This window comes from Bos taurus, chromosome 29 (assembly GCF_002263795.3).
Source record: "Bos taurus isolate L1 Dominette 01449 registration number 42190680 breed Hereford chromosome 29, ARS-UCD2.0, whole genome shotgun sequence".
Classification (NCBI taxonomy): domain Eukaryota; kingdom Metazoa; phylum Chordata; class Mammalia; order Artiodactyla; family Bovidae; genus Bos; species Bos taurus.
The window spans coordinates 22,470,786-22,490,704 of NC_037356.1; the positions used below are offsets into that span (position 1 = coordinate 22,470,786).

Here is a 19,919-nt window from a genome sequence, read left to right on the forward strand (position 1 = left end):
ATTTGACTTAGAGACCTATTTCTTGATATAAAACTCTTTTTGCAGAATCACATCCCACACAATCTAAAGAATGCCATATACTTCCATTAAATCTCAAGTGGCTGAAAAGGCTAATTTTCCTGACCCTACATTTGACTTCATTGGGGTGTACGCAGGCTAAACTGTACAAAGTTAAGCTACAACAACAAAAAAATGACCCCAAATTAATGTACTGTTTTTGTGCAAAAGGATAAATAGAGCATTTTATTAACACTTTTTTTTTTTTTTGCAGCAACAAAATGATAGTCCATATCTTTTCATTCAACACAGTAAAAGCGATGATCACATTACATCACTTTGAGACACAAAGCAAAAGATATTTTTATTATCTTAAGGTCAAGAATGGTTTGCGTTTTTAAAACAAACTTTATGTTTTATATTTGCAGTAGCAGGGCCTCCAGTCACTAGCACAATACAATGAGCAGATCAAATATCCAGAACAGACAAACACACCAATAATATTTTAAGTTGAATTGGGAAATGTATCATTGTCATTTTCAAACATCATAAAGAGGTCTGATGTTAACTTTTTAAAGGAAGAAAATCATTCCAACCACCCGAACAGCTACCAGAAGCAAAATGAAGATAAATATACAGACAGGAAATTTTATGCATTGCACTTATTGCTCGGTACACAAATGTTGCAATTTCTGTTGAGTTATATTAAGAAATGACAAGCAAAATGCCTCTGCCCCATCTAAAATTCTATGACTCTATGAAAGTAGAAATTGCAGTCCCCTAACCCAACATTAGGTGTATGCTATTTTTGGTTTCTTGTGAAGACCGTTTATTATGTATATGTGTATGGATATGTATAAGATATACAGATATATATAGATATAGTTTTAATATAATTTATTGTCCTATATATTTAAGACAAATATTTTAGTGGGAATTTAAATAATAAAATCATCTACTTATAATATCTCTATTAAGTTTACCTTTTCATATTATATATAGCTCTGTGGCACAAGTTTCATATATGTTTAATCAGTAAGGAACAAAGATACCTCTATCATGTCTATTTCTTTTGCTGTTAATATTGCATTTTAAGGGCTATATCTCCATAGTAAATTTCTTATTAGATTCTTTATGGTGTATGCATCTTTTTTTTTTTTCCTAATGCAAGTTACAACCAGTACAAAGTTGTAATAAAAAATACATTGAAGTCTATTTATTTTTAATATTTTTGCAAAAAAGTTATGTGATATGCTACATGAAAAGTCAGATTTTATTGAAGTGTGAAGTGTTTTATACTGTTAGGTAAATGAATGGAAGAACATGAAGCATACCCCTCACTCTACAACTTCCTTTTCACAGATAAAAGTGTTTGTGCCCAAGCATTTCATATAAAACACTGCAAGATATTCCTCTTGAGAATCAACAAAATAGTCTACATTGTGTAATAACAATAATTATTTAGTACACCTTGCTAGTTGCTAGCCCACAACATTCTTCTCTACATGAGAGATATCTCAACTCTATGATTTATACTCAATAAATGTTGCCAACACCCGATGCAGCCAACATGACAACTTCACCTTTTTTTAACAGGACTTCTGCACGATATCTTGCAATACGGTGTAACAAATACGTAAGTGCATTTTGCATGATCAAGTAGCTTTGGCTTCCTAACCTTTGTAGGATGGGATGTGCCAACTGTTTTAGTTGTGCTTTAGTAAGTGGTGATGAGTTTTAACTCATATGAATCTAATGAATAACTACTTACTTCTACAATTTTGACCAGTCAACCTTTAAATCACAAATGCAAGAATGGATGACTTGAATGGAAATGATGGAGTTTCACAACTTCTATACATTGCACTTGATGGTAACTTTATGAGTTTGTTTTGATTTCATTTTTACAACAAGACTTGCCTGGTTGATATGTGTACATGTTTACACCACATCTTGTAAAATTTTTGTGCAATCACAATTAATTTAATCACAAACACTAAAAATAAATCCAGCAATTAACTTTGTTATGAATAATCATCTCGGTCCTTATAGTTGTATGAGTTTTGTACTTCTTCTTGTACAAATTCCTCTTTCTTTTCCCAACCATTGGGCCAACCTCCATTGGCCTGTGTTGTGGCACCGTAAGACTTAGTGGTACCATAATTTATATAATTTTGAGTAATGTCCCCTGTTTCTTCATCGAGCTCATCTTCATGGATAAATCCACATTTCTCTTCACTTGTTTCCTCAGGGTCTGCCCAGGGCTGCTTCTCTCCTGAGGCAAATATTGCATAAAATATAACTCCACCATAGTGGACTAGGGCAGCGATCAGGAAGACATACTGCCACTCTTCACGTGACTGCGGTGACAAAAAGCGGCATTGTGAGAACAAACTCCCTGGGTTTGAAAAGCCTAACATCTTCTCTGAAAGTTCCACCATTAAGTGTTTCCTAAAATGCTATCTTCAGGGGAAATCCTTGTTCTGTGTCTAGTTAACAAACACTGTCAGTGAAATGTTCTATATTACTGTGACTCTCATTATTCAAAACTTTTTAGTCTAAAGTTCTGAAATAGAACTCCAAAGATGTCTATGGTCTGCTCATTTTTTAAATTTCATAATCTTTCTGTAAATTCCGTTGAGTTACTTAGTTTTTTCTTCCACTTCTTTTATTTCCTTTTAGTAAACCATAATTTAAAAGGTCTACCTATAAAGATAAATACTGATAACAATATTCTTGTCACCAGAGAAGCCCTAATTTAGAAACTCTACCTATAAAGACAAATACTGATAGCAATATTCGTCCATCAATTACTACAGAGAAGTCTAAATTGATGTTAACAAATAAAGCTGTGAAGATTTCCATTTGTCTGTTCAAATGAGCTAGGATGTTGTTGTTTTGCCACACCAGGGATACTAGAAGTATTAGAAGGTGTTGAAAGTATAACCTTTATCGGCTGGAGAAGCAGGCTCCCTCAGAGTTTGGAAAGAGATTTTCTTCTGAGCCTCAGTTATCTCCCCTACTCAGAGATGTGGTGACTGGACCACAAGCAGAATGCCACAGAGAACATACAGATGCTTTTCCTAATCATGAGAGAGAGTATTCTACAAATGAACATCTCTTGCTCTGTCTTACCTTATTCTTTGTCATTGCACCAACAATAATAGGGCAAACCATTCCTGACAATGTGCCAACACCATTCGAAATGCCCATTAAGATACTGGCATATCTTGGAGCAATATCCAAGTGGTTGACATTGAAGCCTGAAATACACACAGAAGGTGTGACTCAGAGAATCCCAAACCTTACAGAAGTAGGTGACTACAGAATTTTCTCCACCACCCTCACCAACCTCCTTAAAAGACACCAGGTTCATAGCATGTGCTTAACTATTTTTGATAATTTAGCTCAGAGATATAATGAGAATAGAAAGAGGTATGATTTGTTATCCAATACTTAACATGTGATATTTACTCCATAGAGAAGAGGAGATGCTCATTAAAAAAAAAAAAAAGAGGGGATAATCAGGGGTAAGTAAGTAGTGAATAGTAACAAACACCAATGTGTTAGTCACTCAGTCATGTCCAAGTCTTTGCGACCCCATAGACGATAGCCCACCAGGCTGCTCTGTCCATGGGATTTTCCAGGCAAGAATACTGGATTGGGTTGCCATTTCCTTCTCCAGGGGATCTTCCCAACCCAGGGATCAAACCCAGGTCTCCTGCATTGCAGGCAGATGCTTTACCGTCTGAGCTACTTTCATCGTTGTTATTTTCTAGTGGAAATATGTTGAGTAAACTTTATCAACAGTCAAAATGTTAGAGGAAAGTAGAATATAAATTTCTTTAAAATCAGAATGTTACAAGTATATATTTTTTTAAAAGTATCTTACCAGAAATAGCAAATCCACTGAATCCCACGGCAAGTACCAAGAATGAGATTGCGACCCCTCTAGTGTGAGAATAACCAACAACCAGAAGCAGCGTGGCCTCCATGCCAAAACCTTCAGAAACAGACACATGAAAATACTTCAGAAATTTATGTCAATGTTTCCTGTGAGTCAAAACTATTAAAAATGATCACACTTATTTGACCTAGAAAAACACTTCAGGGATTCTATCTTCAAAATAATAATAACAGTCATTTATTCACAGAAGTTACTGAAGCCTTCTTTGTGTTTTAAGAAAAACAACAAAAACAACCTTAAGTTTCAATAGTGGGAAGGGTCAAGTCAGTTACGCAATTATCTAAAACTAGAAGTTATAAATATTTGAAGATGGGAGAATGATTCTGAATGAACATTAAAGGTACAAATTTAATAGCATATGTGATATGCATAAGAAAAGCTGAATCATGTCGATTTGAACTTTGTGAAGTAAAAACGTGTTCTTAGCATACTTACCACCACAATTCATGATCTTCCTTACTGTAGTAGTTGAAAGAATTTGTTTGCTTCTTAGAAAATCTGCAATCTGCCCTCCAATAGGTACAATAATTGTCATTACTAAGTGTGGCACAGCAGATAGCATGCCAACCTGATGAGAAACGAAAAGGAGAGGAATAAGCAATGTGGGCAATTTAATGGTCTTGTAAGCTCTTTATGGACAAAGGAAGGAAAGAGTACTGTCTGTAAATGACCACTTACTCATTCTCAGAGTAAGCAATAACTTCCAGAGAATAAATGAGAAAAGCTAAGCACATTTGCTTTGATTCTTGTTTCTCTTCTAGACGATAACACTTCTTTTCTGCTATGTGTCAGTAAATCTTGAGTTTCTGAGTAAACTATCCTGAATTTTATCACAGAATGATTCACATTTATGTGCCTATTTTATAGTCTTAAATATGTTTGTAGAAATTCATCATTAGCAACAGAGGAAAAGAGAAAGAGAGACAAAATCAGAGAGAAGAGAAGTACGTTTGACAAACCTTGAAGAGACTATTTTAAAATTTGTTTTTAATTCATAATAAAGATAAAACCTTAATTGCATGTTAAATATATCTTATGTTTAGTTTCTATAGATTAAGAGCTCAGAAAATACAGATCAATTCTCAGTTTTAGGCATTTTCCATGTCAAATAGCAATATTTGGTTACACTGTCACATAGCATACTTAGTTTCTGAACTAATTTCATACTAAATGGCCCAATTTAAAACCTAACCTGCCAGCATCAATTCAACATACATTTTTTTGATCAACAATTATGTGTAAAACACTGTCCTCTGGGCATCACAGAGGCAGAAATTGTGAATAAAATATATTTTAATTGTGTATTACCACACATATGGACTTAGTAAATTTCATACACATCAATATATAAGGAAGATTTTTACTAAGCATACTTTGAAGAACAATTCCTAGAAAATAGTAAATATTAGATAAATGTTCATTATTTGTATAGATGTGTCCTTCCAAACTAGATTACTGAAGGATTAAGAAAAGATTCTGTTTTATTTTACAATGCTGTATACTGTGGTATCACGACCATGGACTTGGAATGATTAATGACTAATTGAGATACTGCTGCTGCTGCTGCTGCCAAGTCGCTTCAGTTGTGTCCGACTCTGTGCGACCCCATGGACTGCAGCCTACCAGGCTTCTCTGTCCATGGGATTTTCCAGGCAAGAATACTGGAGTGGGTTGCCATTTCCTTCTCCAACTGAGATACTAAATGACTCTAAATAGCTTAAATATCCAAGCAATTTTATTCTTTCTTTCACTCCAGACAGAAACTTTTAATATTATTATCTTCATTGCAATGATGAAGAAACTATGACTTAAAAAGATTATGCCATTCTCAAGAGGTTGAGAAGATTTATATATGAGTATAGGCTGAGACTCTGTATGTGTGTGTGTGTGTGTGTGTGTGTATATACACATATGAAAAAGTCATTGCACTTGTGGTTTTATCTGTAGGATACTCAGTTTAACTAAGGTTGATTAAAACAATCCCCTGTATAAATACTTTAGTTCACTTAAATTTTCCTGCACTTTTGAAGCATGGTCTTTTTTTAAAGTTAATTTTTATTGGGGTATAGTTGCTTTACAATATTGTGTTACTGTATAGCACAGGGAACTCTACTTAATGCACTGTGGTGAAAACCGAGGACACAATTATTCAAGAACAGGACCAAAGTTATGTATTAATACTCTCTTGCGGAGCTTAGATTTAGGACCATGTCAGCCTGGATCCAAATCTCATATTTTATTGCCTCCATCATCTCCTTTTCACATACTTTAGATAAGTCAGTAATTTTTTTAAACCAGTATAATCAAAATCTTCAGGCCGATTTGTATGTGTAGAATTTATCAAAATTTTAATTAAAATATAATAAGTGAATTAATCAACATAGATGCTGATTACATTTAGGTTTTGCAGAATATCGTGCACTCAGGCACTTTCTGTTAATTGGAGCTAAGGGCCAGAATGACCACACAGTTTCATTAACATCAGTTGGTTCCCTCACTCTCCCCGATGAGACTAGACTTTATTAATAGCCTCTCAGTGTCATACTCGTCCTAGATTGTGAAAATGGACTCACACCTCCAGCAGCCTTTGTTGAGACGTATAACACTCTCAGAGCTCACGAAGGCTACCCTGCAATGTTTGATCAGCTCCAAAGAGAAGAGCCCTGTCTAAAGCAGTCATTCTTCTCAGGCATGGAGGAAGCAGTTTCCTTAGAAACAGGGATTACAAAAGAGCTCTTAGAATAGCTACTCCTAAACTCGGGTTTTCTTCAGTTTCAGGCCTCAGATAGTCATTCAAAGAGGCATAATATGAATAGCAAGCCCAGCTGGACTTATGTAATGACATGAAGAGAAATGGCAAGTCCATGGCCAAAGCAGACAAATGTATTCAGCAAAGCACTTGTCACTGAGATGGCATTGAGAAAATACTTGCTTCATGTTTAAATGAATTATGGTTTACCTGAATTTGAATGGCATAGTAAAGGGAATTGAAACATAAATTGAAGGATATGGGCTTAAACTTAATTCTGTCGCTTATTGTTAGCTTGGCCTTTGATAATTTAAATACTTTCCCTAGCTTCTGTTTCTCCATCATTTCAATAGAAATGATGATAGTTATTCAGTTGGTGGACAGGTTATTCATGAATATGAGAAGACCTTGTAAATTTCAATATATTGTAGTATTTTATGTTCATTTAATCCTTACAAGAATCTTAAAATGATTACATTTTCATACCTACAAATAAATGTAGCATTGAGCATGCTGTGCTGTAGCTGGAAATGTTTTATTTTTGTCTACACCACCAAGCTGTGAACACTTGAGGAACCACATTTTTATTTCTCAATATAACACATAAATCTTCACATATAAATGCTTGCCAAATGATTAAACTGGATAAATAAGATACAAGAATGTTTTCAGATATTTTTGCTATCCTCAAATCTTTTAGCCAGACAGATTTCTGAGGGTGTCGAAGCAGAGTTAGATTGATAATTATATAAATACAATTTCATTTAAATGAAATATTTTTTTGTTCACTGATGTATTGCCTTTGACCTGAAACTTAAAGGGAATTATACTTGTTTACAAGAAAAAAGGCTATGTTGTTGCCCGTCCCAACCAAGAGGTAAACTCTCTGAGGGCAAAGACTAGGTCTGTTTTGTTTATATCCCAGCAACAGTTTTTAGCAGGCATTTAAATGTAACAGGCACTCAGATGCCTAACTTAGTCTTTGTTTACTAGAATTAATTTGTTTTGTTTTGTTTTTTCATTTTATTTTTTAACTTTACAATATTGTGTTGGTTTTGCCATATATCAAAATGAATCCGCCACAGGTATACATGTGTTCCCCATCCTGAACCCTCCTCCCTCCTCCCTCCCCATACCACCCCTCTGGGTCGTCCCAGTGCACCAGCCCCAAGCATCCAGTATCGTGCATCGAACCTGGACTGGCGACTCGTTTCATATATGATATTATACATGTTTCAATGCCATTCTCCCAAATCATCCCACCCTCTCCCTCTCCCACAGAGTCCAAAAGACTGTTCTATTCATTTGTAATTCTAATTTTCAAGATAAAATTTAGGAGATAAAATATTGGCAAAGAAACTTAATAGTCACTAAAGTACAAAAGTAACGCTCTTTTTAAAGAAGGATAATTTTTACATACCTTGCTGATTTCAAATCCAAAGACTTCCTCAAAATATGCTGGCTGACTAATAAGCAATAAATAAAAAGTCCAGCTTCTGCAGAAGTTTGCAACAATTATTGCATAGACTGGCATAGATGTAAAAAATTTTCTCCATGGAGTCTTGAATTTCTGAAATTCCAAAAAAAGAGCCATTCGGATCATTTTAAATATTTCCTAACTTAAATGAGAATCATAGATACTTTTGCATTTTTAGGATGTGTATGCTGAAGCATGAGTAGGAGATAGGCAGGAGGTAGTGAGTTGTTAATTGCACCAGTCCAGTTAACCTTAGCGGCATAAATAATTGTTGGAAGAAGAAAAGAAGATATGGCTGTCCTGATTAAATTGTTTCAGTTTTAGAAATAGATAAGATTCTGTTTTCCTCAAAAAGTAATTCCAAATGCATAGATCCTAGTTTCCAAGATTTTTGTTTTGTTTTGGCAGTGATAGATCAGGCCTCAGCTGAAACTCACTGCCAAATCAATGACCTTGTTATCTGACATATTTTATATAAAATGTTGAAAATTCAACGCAGTTAGGAAAAGAAAAATAAGAAAAATGTGCAGTATTCTAGACCCCATCAAAAGTTAATAACAACATTACCTAACTACAAATTCTCTTGGTAGCCAGTGGATATCAGTATAAATTCTGTGACACTGGAGTGCAAGAGTCTTTAAAATTCACATGGTATACATCTGGGTTAAGCATTTGGCCACCCAGCACACCATAACTAGCTATTTAAGATATTCAAGACATTAAAAATTAACTTAAATATGATTAGCTTTGCTTATGACACTCATTAAAAAATTATACCTGGTATATTTAAAGATGCTGTGTATGCCCAAATACAAAGCAATTATCTTCCCTCAAGACTAACATTTTTTAGACCTTAAAAAATCTCTCATAGTTCCAAACACTTTCTCAATTCTTTATTTTGAACACAGAAATACTCTTTGGTGAAGGGGCAATAGCCTAATATAAATGTTTATCACTAGTTTTGGGATTTTTTTTAGTATTATTTATTTATTTAGGCTTTATTTATTTTAATACTATTTGTTTATTTAGGCTGTGTTGGGTCTTCATTGTTGTGCAGGCTTTTCTCTAGTTGTGACAAGTAGGGCTTACTCCCTAGTTGCAGTGCACGGGCTTCTCATTGAGACAGCTTCTCTTGGGGAGGAGGAGGAGCTTAGCTGCTCCCCAGCACGCAGGATCTTCCCGGATGAGGGATGGAATCCGTGTCTCCTGCACTGGAAGGTGAATTCTTTCCCTCTGAGCGACTAGGGAAGCCCTATCTTGGATTCTCAACCTAATAAGTTAGTAAAAGAGGTGGCAAACAGTTTTTTACAAGATTTAGTCATGATTGCTGGGTGTAGAGCCTCATAATTACTAGCAGTGGTTGTGAATCTAATCAAACTTTTTACAGATCACTTTAAAGTGATATAGTAGGAAGATACATTGTGGTGATCACAGGGAACAAATCAAAAAACAAAAACCTGTCCTAACAATAAATAGTGAGTATTTTTGCTTTAGGTAAAAGTTTCTAGTGACACCATCATAGATGGATTCAAAAAGTGCAAATTTAAAAGAATTTTTTCCTGACAAGTTCTAGAAAAATGGTGCCAGATGAATATACTTATTTCAAAGATAATAAAAATGACCAAATACAGGAATGTCTATTATAGCATTGTATTTTAATAAGTAATAACTTCAGAAGATTTTAAGAAGAAAATATTTTTCTTGCAGAGAAGGTGTTGTTTTCAATTTATATCAGGATCATCTTCATTAAGTACTTTTTCTTCAGGCCACAAAGCACTTCATCAAATGTATGAGAAAGTGTCTAGTCATCTCTCTTAAAAACTATTGGTGGCTGTAGGGGGACTTATGATATTTTGATAATATTCTATTTACTGAACTGGTTGTTTGCTTCATAGGTGTGTTTAGTTTGTAAAAATTCAGCAAGCTATTTGCTTATATTTGTACATTTTTCTGTTTGCATATTTAATCATTTTGTAGAGAAAATGAACAGATTTAAAAGACATAAGAATAAACTACAATATATGATCCTTAATTTGATCTAAACTTCACAAACAATGGCTACAAAAGACATGAATACTGATTAGATATTAGGATTGAACTGGGCATCTGAAATTTCAATATGATCTAGTATTGGATAATGTTAGAGAATTACTTTTAGTTGTGTTAGGTATGATGATAGTACTTAGATTATAAAGGAGAATATTATTTTTCTAGAGAAGCATGTATTTGTGGGTAAAGTATTATGACATCTCATTTACTTTAAAATTGCTCAACAAAAAGAAAAAGTGAAATAAATAAGGCAAGATGTTAAAAACTTTTGTTTCTATGCAGTGGATATATAGATATTCCTGTTACTTATTCTTTCTGTTATATGTTGAACTTGATCACAATAAAAAGTTCAAAATAACTAAAATACAAGTTCTATTCCCACTTGATCTCATTTTTAAATTTACTTCAGGAAAGTAAAAAAAAAAAAGAAAAATCAGTAAGAAGTAAAATACTGTGTTTGGAAAAATAGTAAAGTCTAAGAAATGGAGAGTTTGAGCTTACCTATACTGTTTTATCAATCTACCGATTACTCTCTTTTGAGTCATTTCCAGAAATTGGTTTTCACTTAGACTAAATTTCTTGCTGTTTTAAAAAATATATACCTCACTTCAACACCACACAATCTCTCAAGAACTGGTAAATAGAAGAAGCATATTTTATCAATGATGATATAAGCTAATCAGAGTATTTTGGACTAGAACAGGAAGCTAAGTATGAACCCGCCTCCACACCATCACTTGTTTCTTGAGTAGCTACCATCAGAAAAAAAATTATCAGTCTATTTACAGAAGAAAACAGGAAGGGGTGCCTTCTAATGCCAGACTATTTAGCTAATGGAACAACTACAATGTAAGATTTTTTTTTTAAAGAACCGGCTTAATTTTGAATGTTACCCAATATGGCATTTTCTTATTCATTAAAGACCAAGATGCCCTCAGCAACAATGAGTGACAGACCTTTTTTCCTAGAATGAGATGCCAAGGACAGGCCTTCCCTAACAAATGAAGCAGAGAATCAGAGCTGAAATCAAATACAACTGAAGTTGGGGGGAAGCATAATGCATAAGAGTCCTTGGTTATGCACAGTAACTTTCAACTCCTAGCATAAAGAAATTGAGTTGATTAGGTCCTGAATTACTGAGACTGTCTACAATATTTTTGCTTAAGGGTTTTATTTTATTTTTATAGCATCAGATGGGTATTCATTAGTTGCTATTTATGATGTATTAATATGTGTACTAAAATATTTGTATTACTGATATAGAACTGCATTTCTTTCTCTATCAGCAAATCCTGCCCAAGAAACTAAATTATAATCAGAAAAGCCTTTACAATATTATAACACTTTATCTTCAAATAAAATGGTAATATTTTATCAATAAAAGGGTTATGTTATATAAAGAATATTTTTCAGATTAGCTACCTATGGTTGGCATACTAATGTTTTAGTATTTACTAAATTATGTAGAAATACACATGTATAAAACTTAGATTTAGAATATTCAGTGAATAAAAATATCTCCTTTCATGACTGTGTTAGGTGATTTGACATTTCCTGTAATCTAAATTTAACAAATACTAGTTGAATTTTGTTTCAATTAGCTATGTTGAGCTATTTTAAAAAATTTACTGAAGTTTACAGCTCCAGTATTATAGCTATAATCCAGTTAAAATTTGAAGGTGCTTAAGAAAAGTTAAAGAAAAAAAGAAATCATAGATGGAAGAAGGAGCAATCATTTCTAAGTCAGGGAATACACATGGAGTTAAAAAAAAAAAAAGCAATCATGACTGATACTAAATTAGTTTTGCTGAATAAGGACACATAAAACAGTCTGCTTGGTCGAAGAGAGGTGAGATGGAGAACAAGAATAGGAATATACACCATAATAAAGTTCTTACTTCCATTGCACCTAAAAGATTTGCACTCTCTCCAATGCTTTCTTCTATGTACCTACGTTCTTCATCTGTAATAGTAGGATGCTTTGCAGGACTCTCGTAGGACACCAAAAGCCAAAACATGTACCAGATCATTCCAAAGCTTCCTGAAAGTAAGAGTTCAAAAGGAGGAAGTCAAGGAAAGGCATACTCACCTAACTATTTCCATTTAACAGTCAGTAGCTGGGATAAAATTACAGTAATCTTGTAACAGGATTATAAAATGTGAATTTGAGCTTATGCTTCTCCAAATGAACCTAGCCATCTCTACTTGTCTTTTATCACTAGACTTCATGCAATCTGAAGACTGGTGCTGTAATTTAATCTTTGTCACTGTTAAACAATGCTGAAACACAGGAAACTCACAATAAATATTGAATGGTATAGTTTGGAACATGTTCATACATTCAACAAATATTTACTGAACAGTTACTTTTCCAGGTACTCTGCTGAATGAGAGAAATATGATAAACAAGAAAACACTCCTGTCCTCAAAAAATTTCGCTGGAAGTAAATCCTTTTATTTGTGTCTGTCTTTAACATGGGTAGTGGTCTGCATTTCCAGGGGAAAGAAATACTTTTTCCCCTCTCCTGTTAGCATGTGCAGATCTAATAATGTGCGTGTGTTAGTCGCTCAGTCGTGTCCGACTCTTTGCAGCCCCATAGATGATAGCCCACTAGGCTCCTCTGTCCATGCAATTCCCAGCTCTAGTAAACAGACTATTAAATAAAATCCAAAAGAATATTCTTGGGCTTCTCTCATAGCTCAGTTGGTAAGGAATTGGCCTGCAATGCAGGAGACCCCAGTTCAGTTCCTGGGTTGGGAAGATTCCCTGGAGAAGGGATAGGCTACCCACTCCAGTATTGGTGGGCTTCCCTTGTGATTCAGCTGGTAAAGAATCCGCTGGCCATGTGGCAGACCTGGGTTTGATCCTTGGGTTGGGAAGATCCCCTGGAGAAGGGAAAGGCTACTCACTCCAGTATTCTGGCCTGGAGAAGTCCACGGACTAGTCCATGGGGTCGCAAAGAGTTGGACACAACTGAGCGACTTTCACTTTCAATTTTCTGAAGAATATTTTAGCCTGAATAGATACTGTACATGAAACATGAGCTTCTATAATTAATGTGGTAATATTTAACAGTTTATGTGACTGTATACCACAGCATATGCCTATTGATCATTGTTTGGACAGATGAAAGTTATAAATTCCAATATAATAACCATGCTACTGCAAGCTCTATTTCATCCCTTTATTCAGCACTTTCACCACTAAAATATGCCCTTATTGTGCAATATAAATCTGAAGCATCAATAACAGAAAAAAATCACATAATGTATCCTGATTCTCATCAACTGGTCATTTCATTTTTTCCTCATACTGTTGTATTTCTCCCTTGGGTAACAATCTAATCTCTGATCACTATAATACTATATATATATTTTTTTTTGGGGGGGTGGGGGGCTAGTCAGTCTCTAAGTGCTTCTTAATATCATAACTTCTGATGTACTGTGCCCTTTTAATTACTGAATATGATAGCAAACACAATTTGGAATCAGATGGTGTGTGACAGCTTGGTAGAGTGTAGTGGTTGTGGAATATGGTTCTCCCATATTCAAATTGCGGCTGTGTCACTCATTAGCTACATCTTCTAATCAGTAACTAAATCTCTGAAAATCTCTACTACCAAATGAGATAATTCATTTTTTAATAAGATTTTTGCAAACAGAAGTTAAATAAGGCAATACATAAAGAAACTAGCATAGTGGATGGCACAAGATAAGTACTCAATAAATGAGAACTCTTGTAATTGAGTAATAATTATAATTTCCACTAACTGAATACATCTGAAGTGCTAGACACTCAGCTAATTGCTGTATATGCGTTATCTTTTTAAAACTTAAGCTGCCATATGGGTCTTATCTCATTAATTAAAAAAAAAAAGAATAACATGTGGCTCAAAGACCAAGCTTTTGTCATATACAGCAAGTAAGCAAGTACTATTATTATGATATTTTCAGATTGTGCATGTGTGTTAAGTCACTTCAGTCATTGTATACGACTCTGCAATGCTATGGACTGTAGCCCACCAGGCTCCGCTGTCCATGGGATTCTCCAGGCAAGAATGCTGGAGTGGGTTGCCATGCCCTCCTGCAGAGGATCTTCCTGACTCAGGGATTGAATCGGCATCTCTAATGTCTCCTGCATTAACAGGCGGGTTCTTTACCACAGTGCCACCTGGGAAGCCATTCAATGATAAGTATGAAATGGGATATAGCTTGAAATAACAAGGTAGGTTTCTCTTGGGTCCTTTGTGGAAAATTCATATTCTTAAAGTCACATCACATCTTCAATTAAATAATGGACTAAGGCACAAATCAGAGAATTTAAGGGATGGCCATACCAACTTTCGGAGAAGGCAATGGCAACCCACTCCAGTGTTCTTGCCTGGAAAATCCCATGGGTGGAGGAGTCTGGTAGGCTGCAGTCCATGGGGTAGCGAAGAGACAGACATGACTGAGTGACTTCGCTTTCACTTTTCACTTTCATGCGTTGGAGAAGGAAATGGCAACCCACTCCAGTGTTCTTGCCTGGAGAATCCTAGGGATGGGGGAGCCTGGTGGGCTGCAGTTTACGGGGTCACACAGAGTCGAACATGACTGAAGCAACTTAGCAGCAGCAGCACACCAAATTTACTATATACCTTGTAAGTAAGTGCTTTAAATATCTTTGAATTATGGGCTTTAAAATAAAATCAAACAAAAGCTATGGATTAAAATCTGTTAAAAAAATTTCCCTAGAAAACAAAAATATGTTCAACTGCATATATAGCTCACCATTTAGGGTATTCATGAATCCAAAACCCAACCATGGCTTTTAAACCAGGATAAGATCCTCCACTATTTACATTCTATAAATATAAGAATTTGTTTTGATGAGAACATTTCAAAATGAAAATGGATCATAGCACATTTGGAAGCAGCCAAATTCTGTTCTGTTCTCCCACATGACTTCATTAATCTTTCATATTCTCCTGCCCATGTCCAAAACTGGTATTAATTAGTGACAACATCAGTTGGAATCCAGATCTCTTATCTTTCTTCTTTTCTCTTTATTAAAAAAGTGTATCTTAGCAAAAGACTATGGGATACTTTCAAGAAGTAAGATTCCATATTCTGGTTAGAAAGTGAATAGAAAGGGAGTTTGGACTTTGGGCTTCCTGTCATTTTTATTTCCACTTGGGGGCTTAATCTTCTTTAATCCTGGGGAAATGTGGACTAAACTGTACTGCCCCTGCAGCAACTGCTAATATTTCATCACAAGATCGAATGTTTGCATTAACACTAACATGGCCTTTAAGCTTCCTATCCCATTGAGTCTCAAGGAAATAGAATCAGGGAAATGACCAAGAAAGTAAGAATCAAAAAGAGAAGTTGGTGCTGCCTAGCTTCTTCCTTTTAATCAGCTTTGAATCAAGAGCTAAATTAAATTTTTCATAATCAAGGGCAACGCATACTGTACATTACAAAGTTTTCATCTGCAATGTGATTTCTTTTAAAAATAATAATATTACAGAGAAAATCGCAGATATAGAATATTGGCCTTGATCTTAGAGTATAAAGAAAAGAATCAATGAAAAAACAATAGTGAGTAAACACAGAAGTATATTCATTGATCTATCATACGGCTTTAGTTTATGCACATTTCTTTTAATTCTATTATACAGAAATGCAACATACCATAGACATAGAATACGGAAGACCAGCCAGTATACTGCACAAGAATGCCAGCTAAAGGCATTGCAATCACAGCTCCAGCATAGGAACCTAAAGTAGAAGAGAAAATGAGAGAAAAGTAAGTGAAATCAATAGAAACTCTTGACTTCATCTCATTTTCCTTGACTGGATCTTACAAACACATCCTTGCACACTTGGATGTATATGCACTCTCATCCACATACTTCAAACACATATCCAGGAGTACAAGACTACACAAGTGAATATAACCTACACACCCAAGTCAGAGATATAAAAGTAGTACAACTATAATAAAAAACAAATTCAAAAAACTATAATAAAAATAATTAATGAATATATTTGAAAATCCAGAAGAAATGAATAAACTCCCAGAAAAATACAAAATGTAAGAGGGAGTAGAAGATTTGAGTAGACTAGTAATAATTAAAGAAATTGAGATCGTGGGTCAAAAACCTTTCCTCATGTACACATACAGACACACCTCAAATGGTCTTACAGATGAGTTTTAGCAACTTTCAATTCTTACAAAAGTTGTTCCTAAGCTTTTATGCACATAACTGTATCTGCACATAATACTCACCACAAAAGGAGGTGGTTGCCAATCGACTCCTCTCTAAAGGGGGAGCCCATTTGCTCCATATCCCATGACATGCTGGGTAGGTGACACCCTGTGATGGAAAGAAATATATCAGCACTGTTTAGAATCTTGGATCATAGGAAAATAAGCACATTCACTTCTCTGATGTGATGCTGTTTTCTTAGAATGGGCACAGGGTCCCCAGTTGCCGTGTGAGGGCCTTTCTTTGCTGATTCCATAAAATTCCATTTTAAAAACTTTCAGCCCAGACCAGGTAAGACATGACCTCTTTTTAGTCACATGTTCAAATTATTCCCGCCCTTTAAGACTTCCTTCTAACCTCAGCTTTCTTCTGATTAAGGCTAAAGAAAAGATCCTCTATTATTCAGTTCATCTGCAATTCTGAACAATTTGAGAGACAATTTTGTAAAGAGTTAAACTTAGTGATTCCCAAATTAAAGGAATCTCTACAGAAGAAGGTGCAGTTTAGATCCTTGAAGGTTGTTATACTTCCTGAAATGCGTGTCTAAAACTTAAAATCTTTAAAATATTCTTTTTTGTATTGTTTTGATCCTATCATTTTTTCTTTCTTTTTGGAAAGACAAGAAACTGTTTTCAGTGCCTTGATACTTTATCTAACTTACCTACTCCCACCGTATTTCATGGAAAGAGAAAGGGCAATATGTATACCATTCTCAAGTTTTTAAATGATATTCCTTCAAAGACAACAGGTTGATGGAGCAAAAGTCAATCATTAGAGTTGATGCCCAAAGAATACATTCAATGAAATGTTTTTTTTTTTAGTGAAAATTCAGATCATGATGTAAAGCCAACAGAGACTTGTTAAAAAACTCTCCAAACATATTAATTCAGAGGATGGACTCAAAATTTTTATCACAGCACATTAACAAAACTGTCTGTTCTTTTTTTTTTTTTTTTTTTATGTTATTCACTAAACACTTCATCATCACTCAATTCCAGATAAGTGGGGATAAACAGTCACAGTGGTAGTCTGTCATCATTTAAACATATCTGGTTTATAACACAGAGGGCATTACACGTCAGTAGCTAAAGGATGAGGAGAAGGCAATGGCACCCCACTCCAGTACTCTTGCCTGGAAAATCCCATGGACGGAGGAGCCTGGTAGGCTACAGTCCATGGGGTCGCTAAGAGTCGGACACGACTGAGCGACTTCACTTTCACTAGACACAACCTAATACAATATATTTATTTGTAGGTCAAAACAAAGATAATCTTCTGATTCTTGTTAGCATGCCAACCTTAAAATGATGTCATCCTGTAGTTCCATACCTCAACAAGTCCCTGCAGTATCCTAACAAAGATGACACACCCATAATGCACTCTGGCTGCTGATGGGATTAGCATATTCAGGGTAGAGGTAAGAAGTATGGCAGCTCCGAAAACTCTGAAAAATAAAAGGAGTTAACAGGTCTACATTTCTCAGATCAAGTTAATTACAAGCAATTTCAAGACAGAATTTTTTTTTTTTCCTAAAAGAATAAGAATGTTCTGAACTGGATTGGCTAGCCATTGCAAATAGATATTGGACTATCTTGAATTGCTACATCATTTGAAGCACAAAACTCAGCATTCAGAAAACAAAGATCATGGCATCTGGTCCCATCACTTTATGGCAAATAGATGGGAAAACAATGGAAACAGTGACAAACTTTATTTTGGGGGCGGGGGGGGGGGTGCTCCAAAATCACTGCAGATGGTGATTGCAGCCATGAAATAAAAAGACATTTGCTCCTTGGATGAAAAGCTATGACCAACCTAGACAGCATACTAAAAAGTAGAGACATTACTTTGTCGACAAAAGTCCATCTAGTCAAAGCGATGGTTTTTCCAGTAATCATGTATGGATGTGAGAGTTGGACTATAAAGAAAGCTGAGTACTGAAGAATTGATGCTTTTGAACTGTGGTGTTGGAGAAGACTCTTGAGAGTCCCTTGGACTGCAAGGAGATCCAACCAGTCCATCCTAAAGGAAATCAGTCCTGAATATTCACTGGAAAGGCTGATGCTAAAGCTGAAACTCCAACACTTTGGCCACCTGATGCTGAAGCTGAAACTCCAACACTTTGGCCACCTGATGCTGAAGCTGAAACTCCAATACTTTGGCCACCTGATGCAAAGAATTGACTTCTTGGAAAAGACCCTGATGCTGGAAAAGATTGAAGGCAGGAGGAGAAGGGGACGACAGAGGATGAGATGGTTGGATGGCATCACCAACTCAATGGACATGAGTTTGAGCAAGCTCTGGGAGTTGGTGATGGACAGGGAAGCATGGTGTGCTGCAGTCCATGGGGTCACAAAGAGTCGGACACAACTGAGCAACTGAACTAAACTGAATAAATCTGTTTATACATAATTTTAGTCACTTTCTTCATAGATATAATTACAAATTTTAAATAGTTAATTAAGCACTGTATATGGTTTGAGTCTATATATCTACAATGTAAGCTGCTGAAGGGCAAGAGCTTGCTTTTCAGATACACTGTTGTATCCCTAATGCCTAGCACAGTGCCTGATACATAGGAGATACTCACTGAAGAGCTGCTAAAGAAATAGTAAGTGCCTAAATGAAGTTGTGTCTAGTGTGATACCTTGAAGTATGGAAATTATAACTCCATTCATAAAATTTTATGAAGGGAATCATATGTAAATGCTCCCCAGATCTAATGATCAGCTCCCATAGGATATATTTTTAAAATAGAAAAAATTAATACTTCATATATCTACCTCAGGTTTGTCTTTCTGTGTAGGTGGTTGAGTGGAGGGGTTTTAGATACCCCTCTTTTTGCATACATATAAACAATTCAAAATAGAATTGCTAACACCTTTATCCATCTACAAGTAAAAATTATATTCCATTATTAACAAAAAAATCTCTCATAATATAATACTAAGGAAGAAAAATATCCCCTTAACCAGGTAACTTTAGAAATTTCTCTTGCAGAGAAATCTGGGGACACATTGTCTCTAGTGGGCTAAGCTGTGTGTTCTCAGTAAATTTTTTCAAGGCAAACACTGAACCTTGAATTCAGTGAAAATTGGCTGCCTCATAGAAGTTCTCATTTTTCCAGGAGCATGTTTAAATGTAACTGTTAAAGACGGGAGTTTCCAAAAGAGCCTTGATCATGATTAATCTGCTACTGAAATTTGAGAAATGACTTTATGAAAGGATGAAGTAGATCAGCTTTTTTCTATGAATCTTAGACTGGGACACAAAACTTTTGTTTACTTGCTATAGCCTAATAATCCACCTGTTCTCAGTGGCTTCTCTTCACACAGGTAAACAGTCACTCAAGAGGTGAATATTCTCTTCTGTTCTTCCTGTGTGCTATTTCCTGAATAGGTATCTTTGGCTCTGAGTCAGAGTAACTTA

At 35.3% G+C, this 19,919-nt stretch overlaps 1 protein-coding gene across 2 annotated transcripts in view; it reads right to left on the bottom strand.

The window, feature by feature from the left end:
• Positions 1-212: 212 nt before the first annotated feature.
• SLC17A6 (solute carrier family 17 member 6) overlaps positions 213-19,919 on the bottom strand; it is a 41,415-nt gene continuing 21,708 nt past the window's right edge. The window contains exons 5-13 of one of the 2 annotated variants that reach the window (XM_024986943.2): positions 17,820-17,934; positions 16,511-16,598; positions 15,913-15,999; positions 12,138-12,280; positions 8,134-8,283; positions 4,400-4,532; positions 3,890-4,000; positions 3,133-3,260; positions 213-2,357 (exon numbers count right to left, since the gene is read on the bottom strand). In XM_024986943.2, the coding sequence (XP_024842711.1) occupies positions 2,022-2,357; positions 3,133-3,260; positions 3,890-4,000; positions 4,400-4,532; positions 8,134-8,283; positions 12,138-12,280; positions 15,913-15,999; positions 16,511-16,598; positions 17,820-17,934 (1,291 nt within the window). In that variant the 3' untranslated portion in view covers positions 213-2,021. The remainder of the gene's footprint in view (positions 2,358-3,132; positions 3,261-3,889; positions 4,001-4,399; positions 4,533-8,133; positions 8,284-12,137; positions 12,281-15,912; positions 16,000-16,510; positions 16,599-17,819; positions 17,935-19,919) is intronic. The other variant, NM_001103110.1, reaches the window with a different exon arrangement.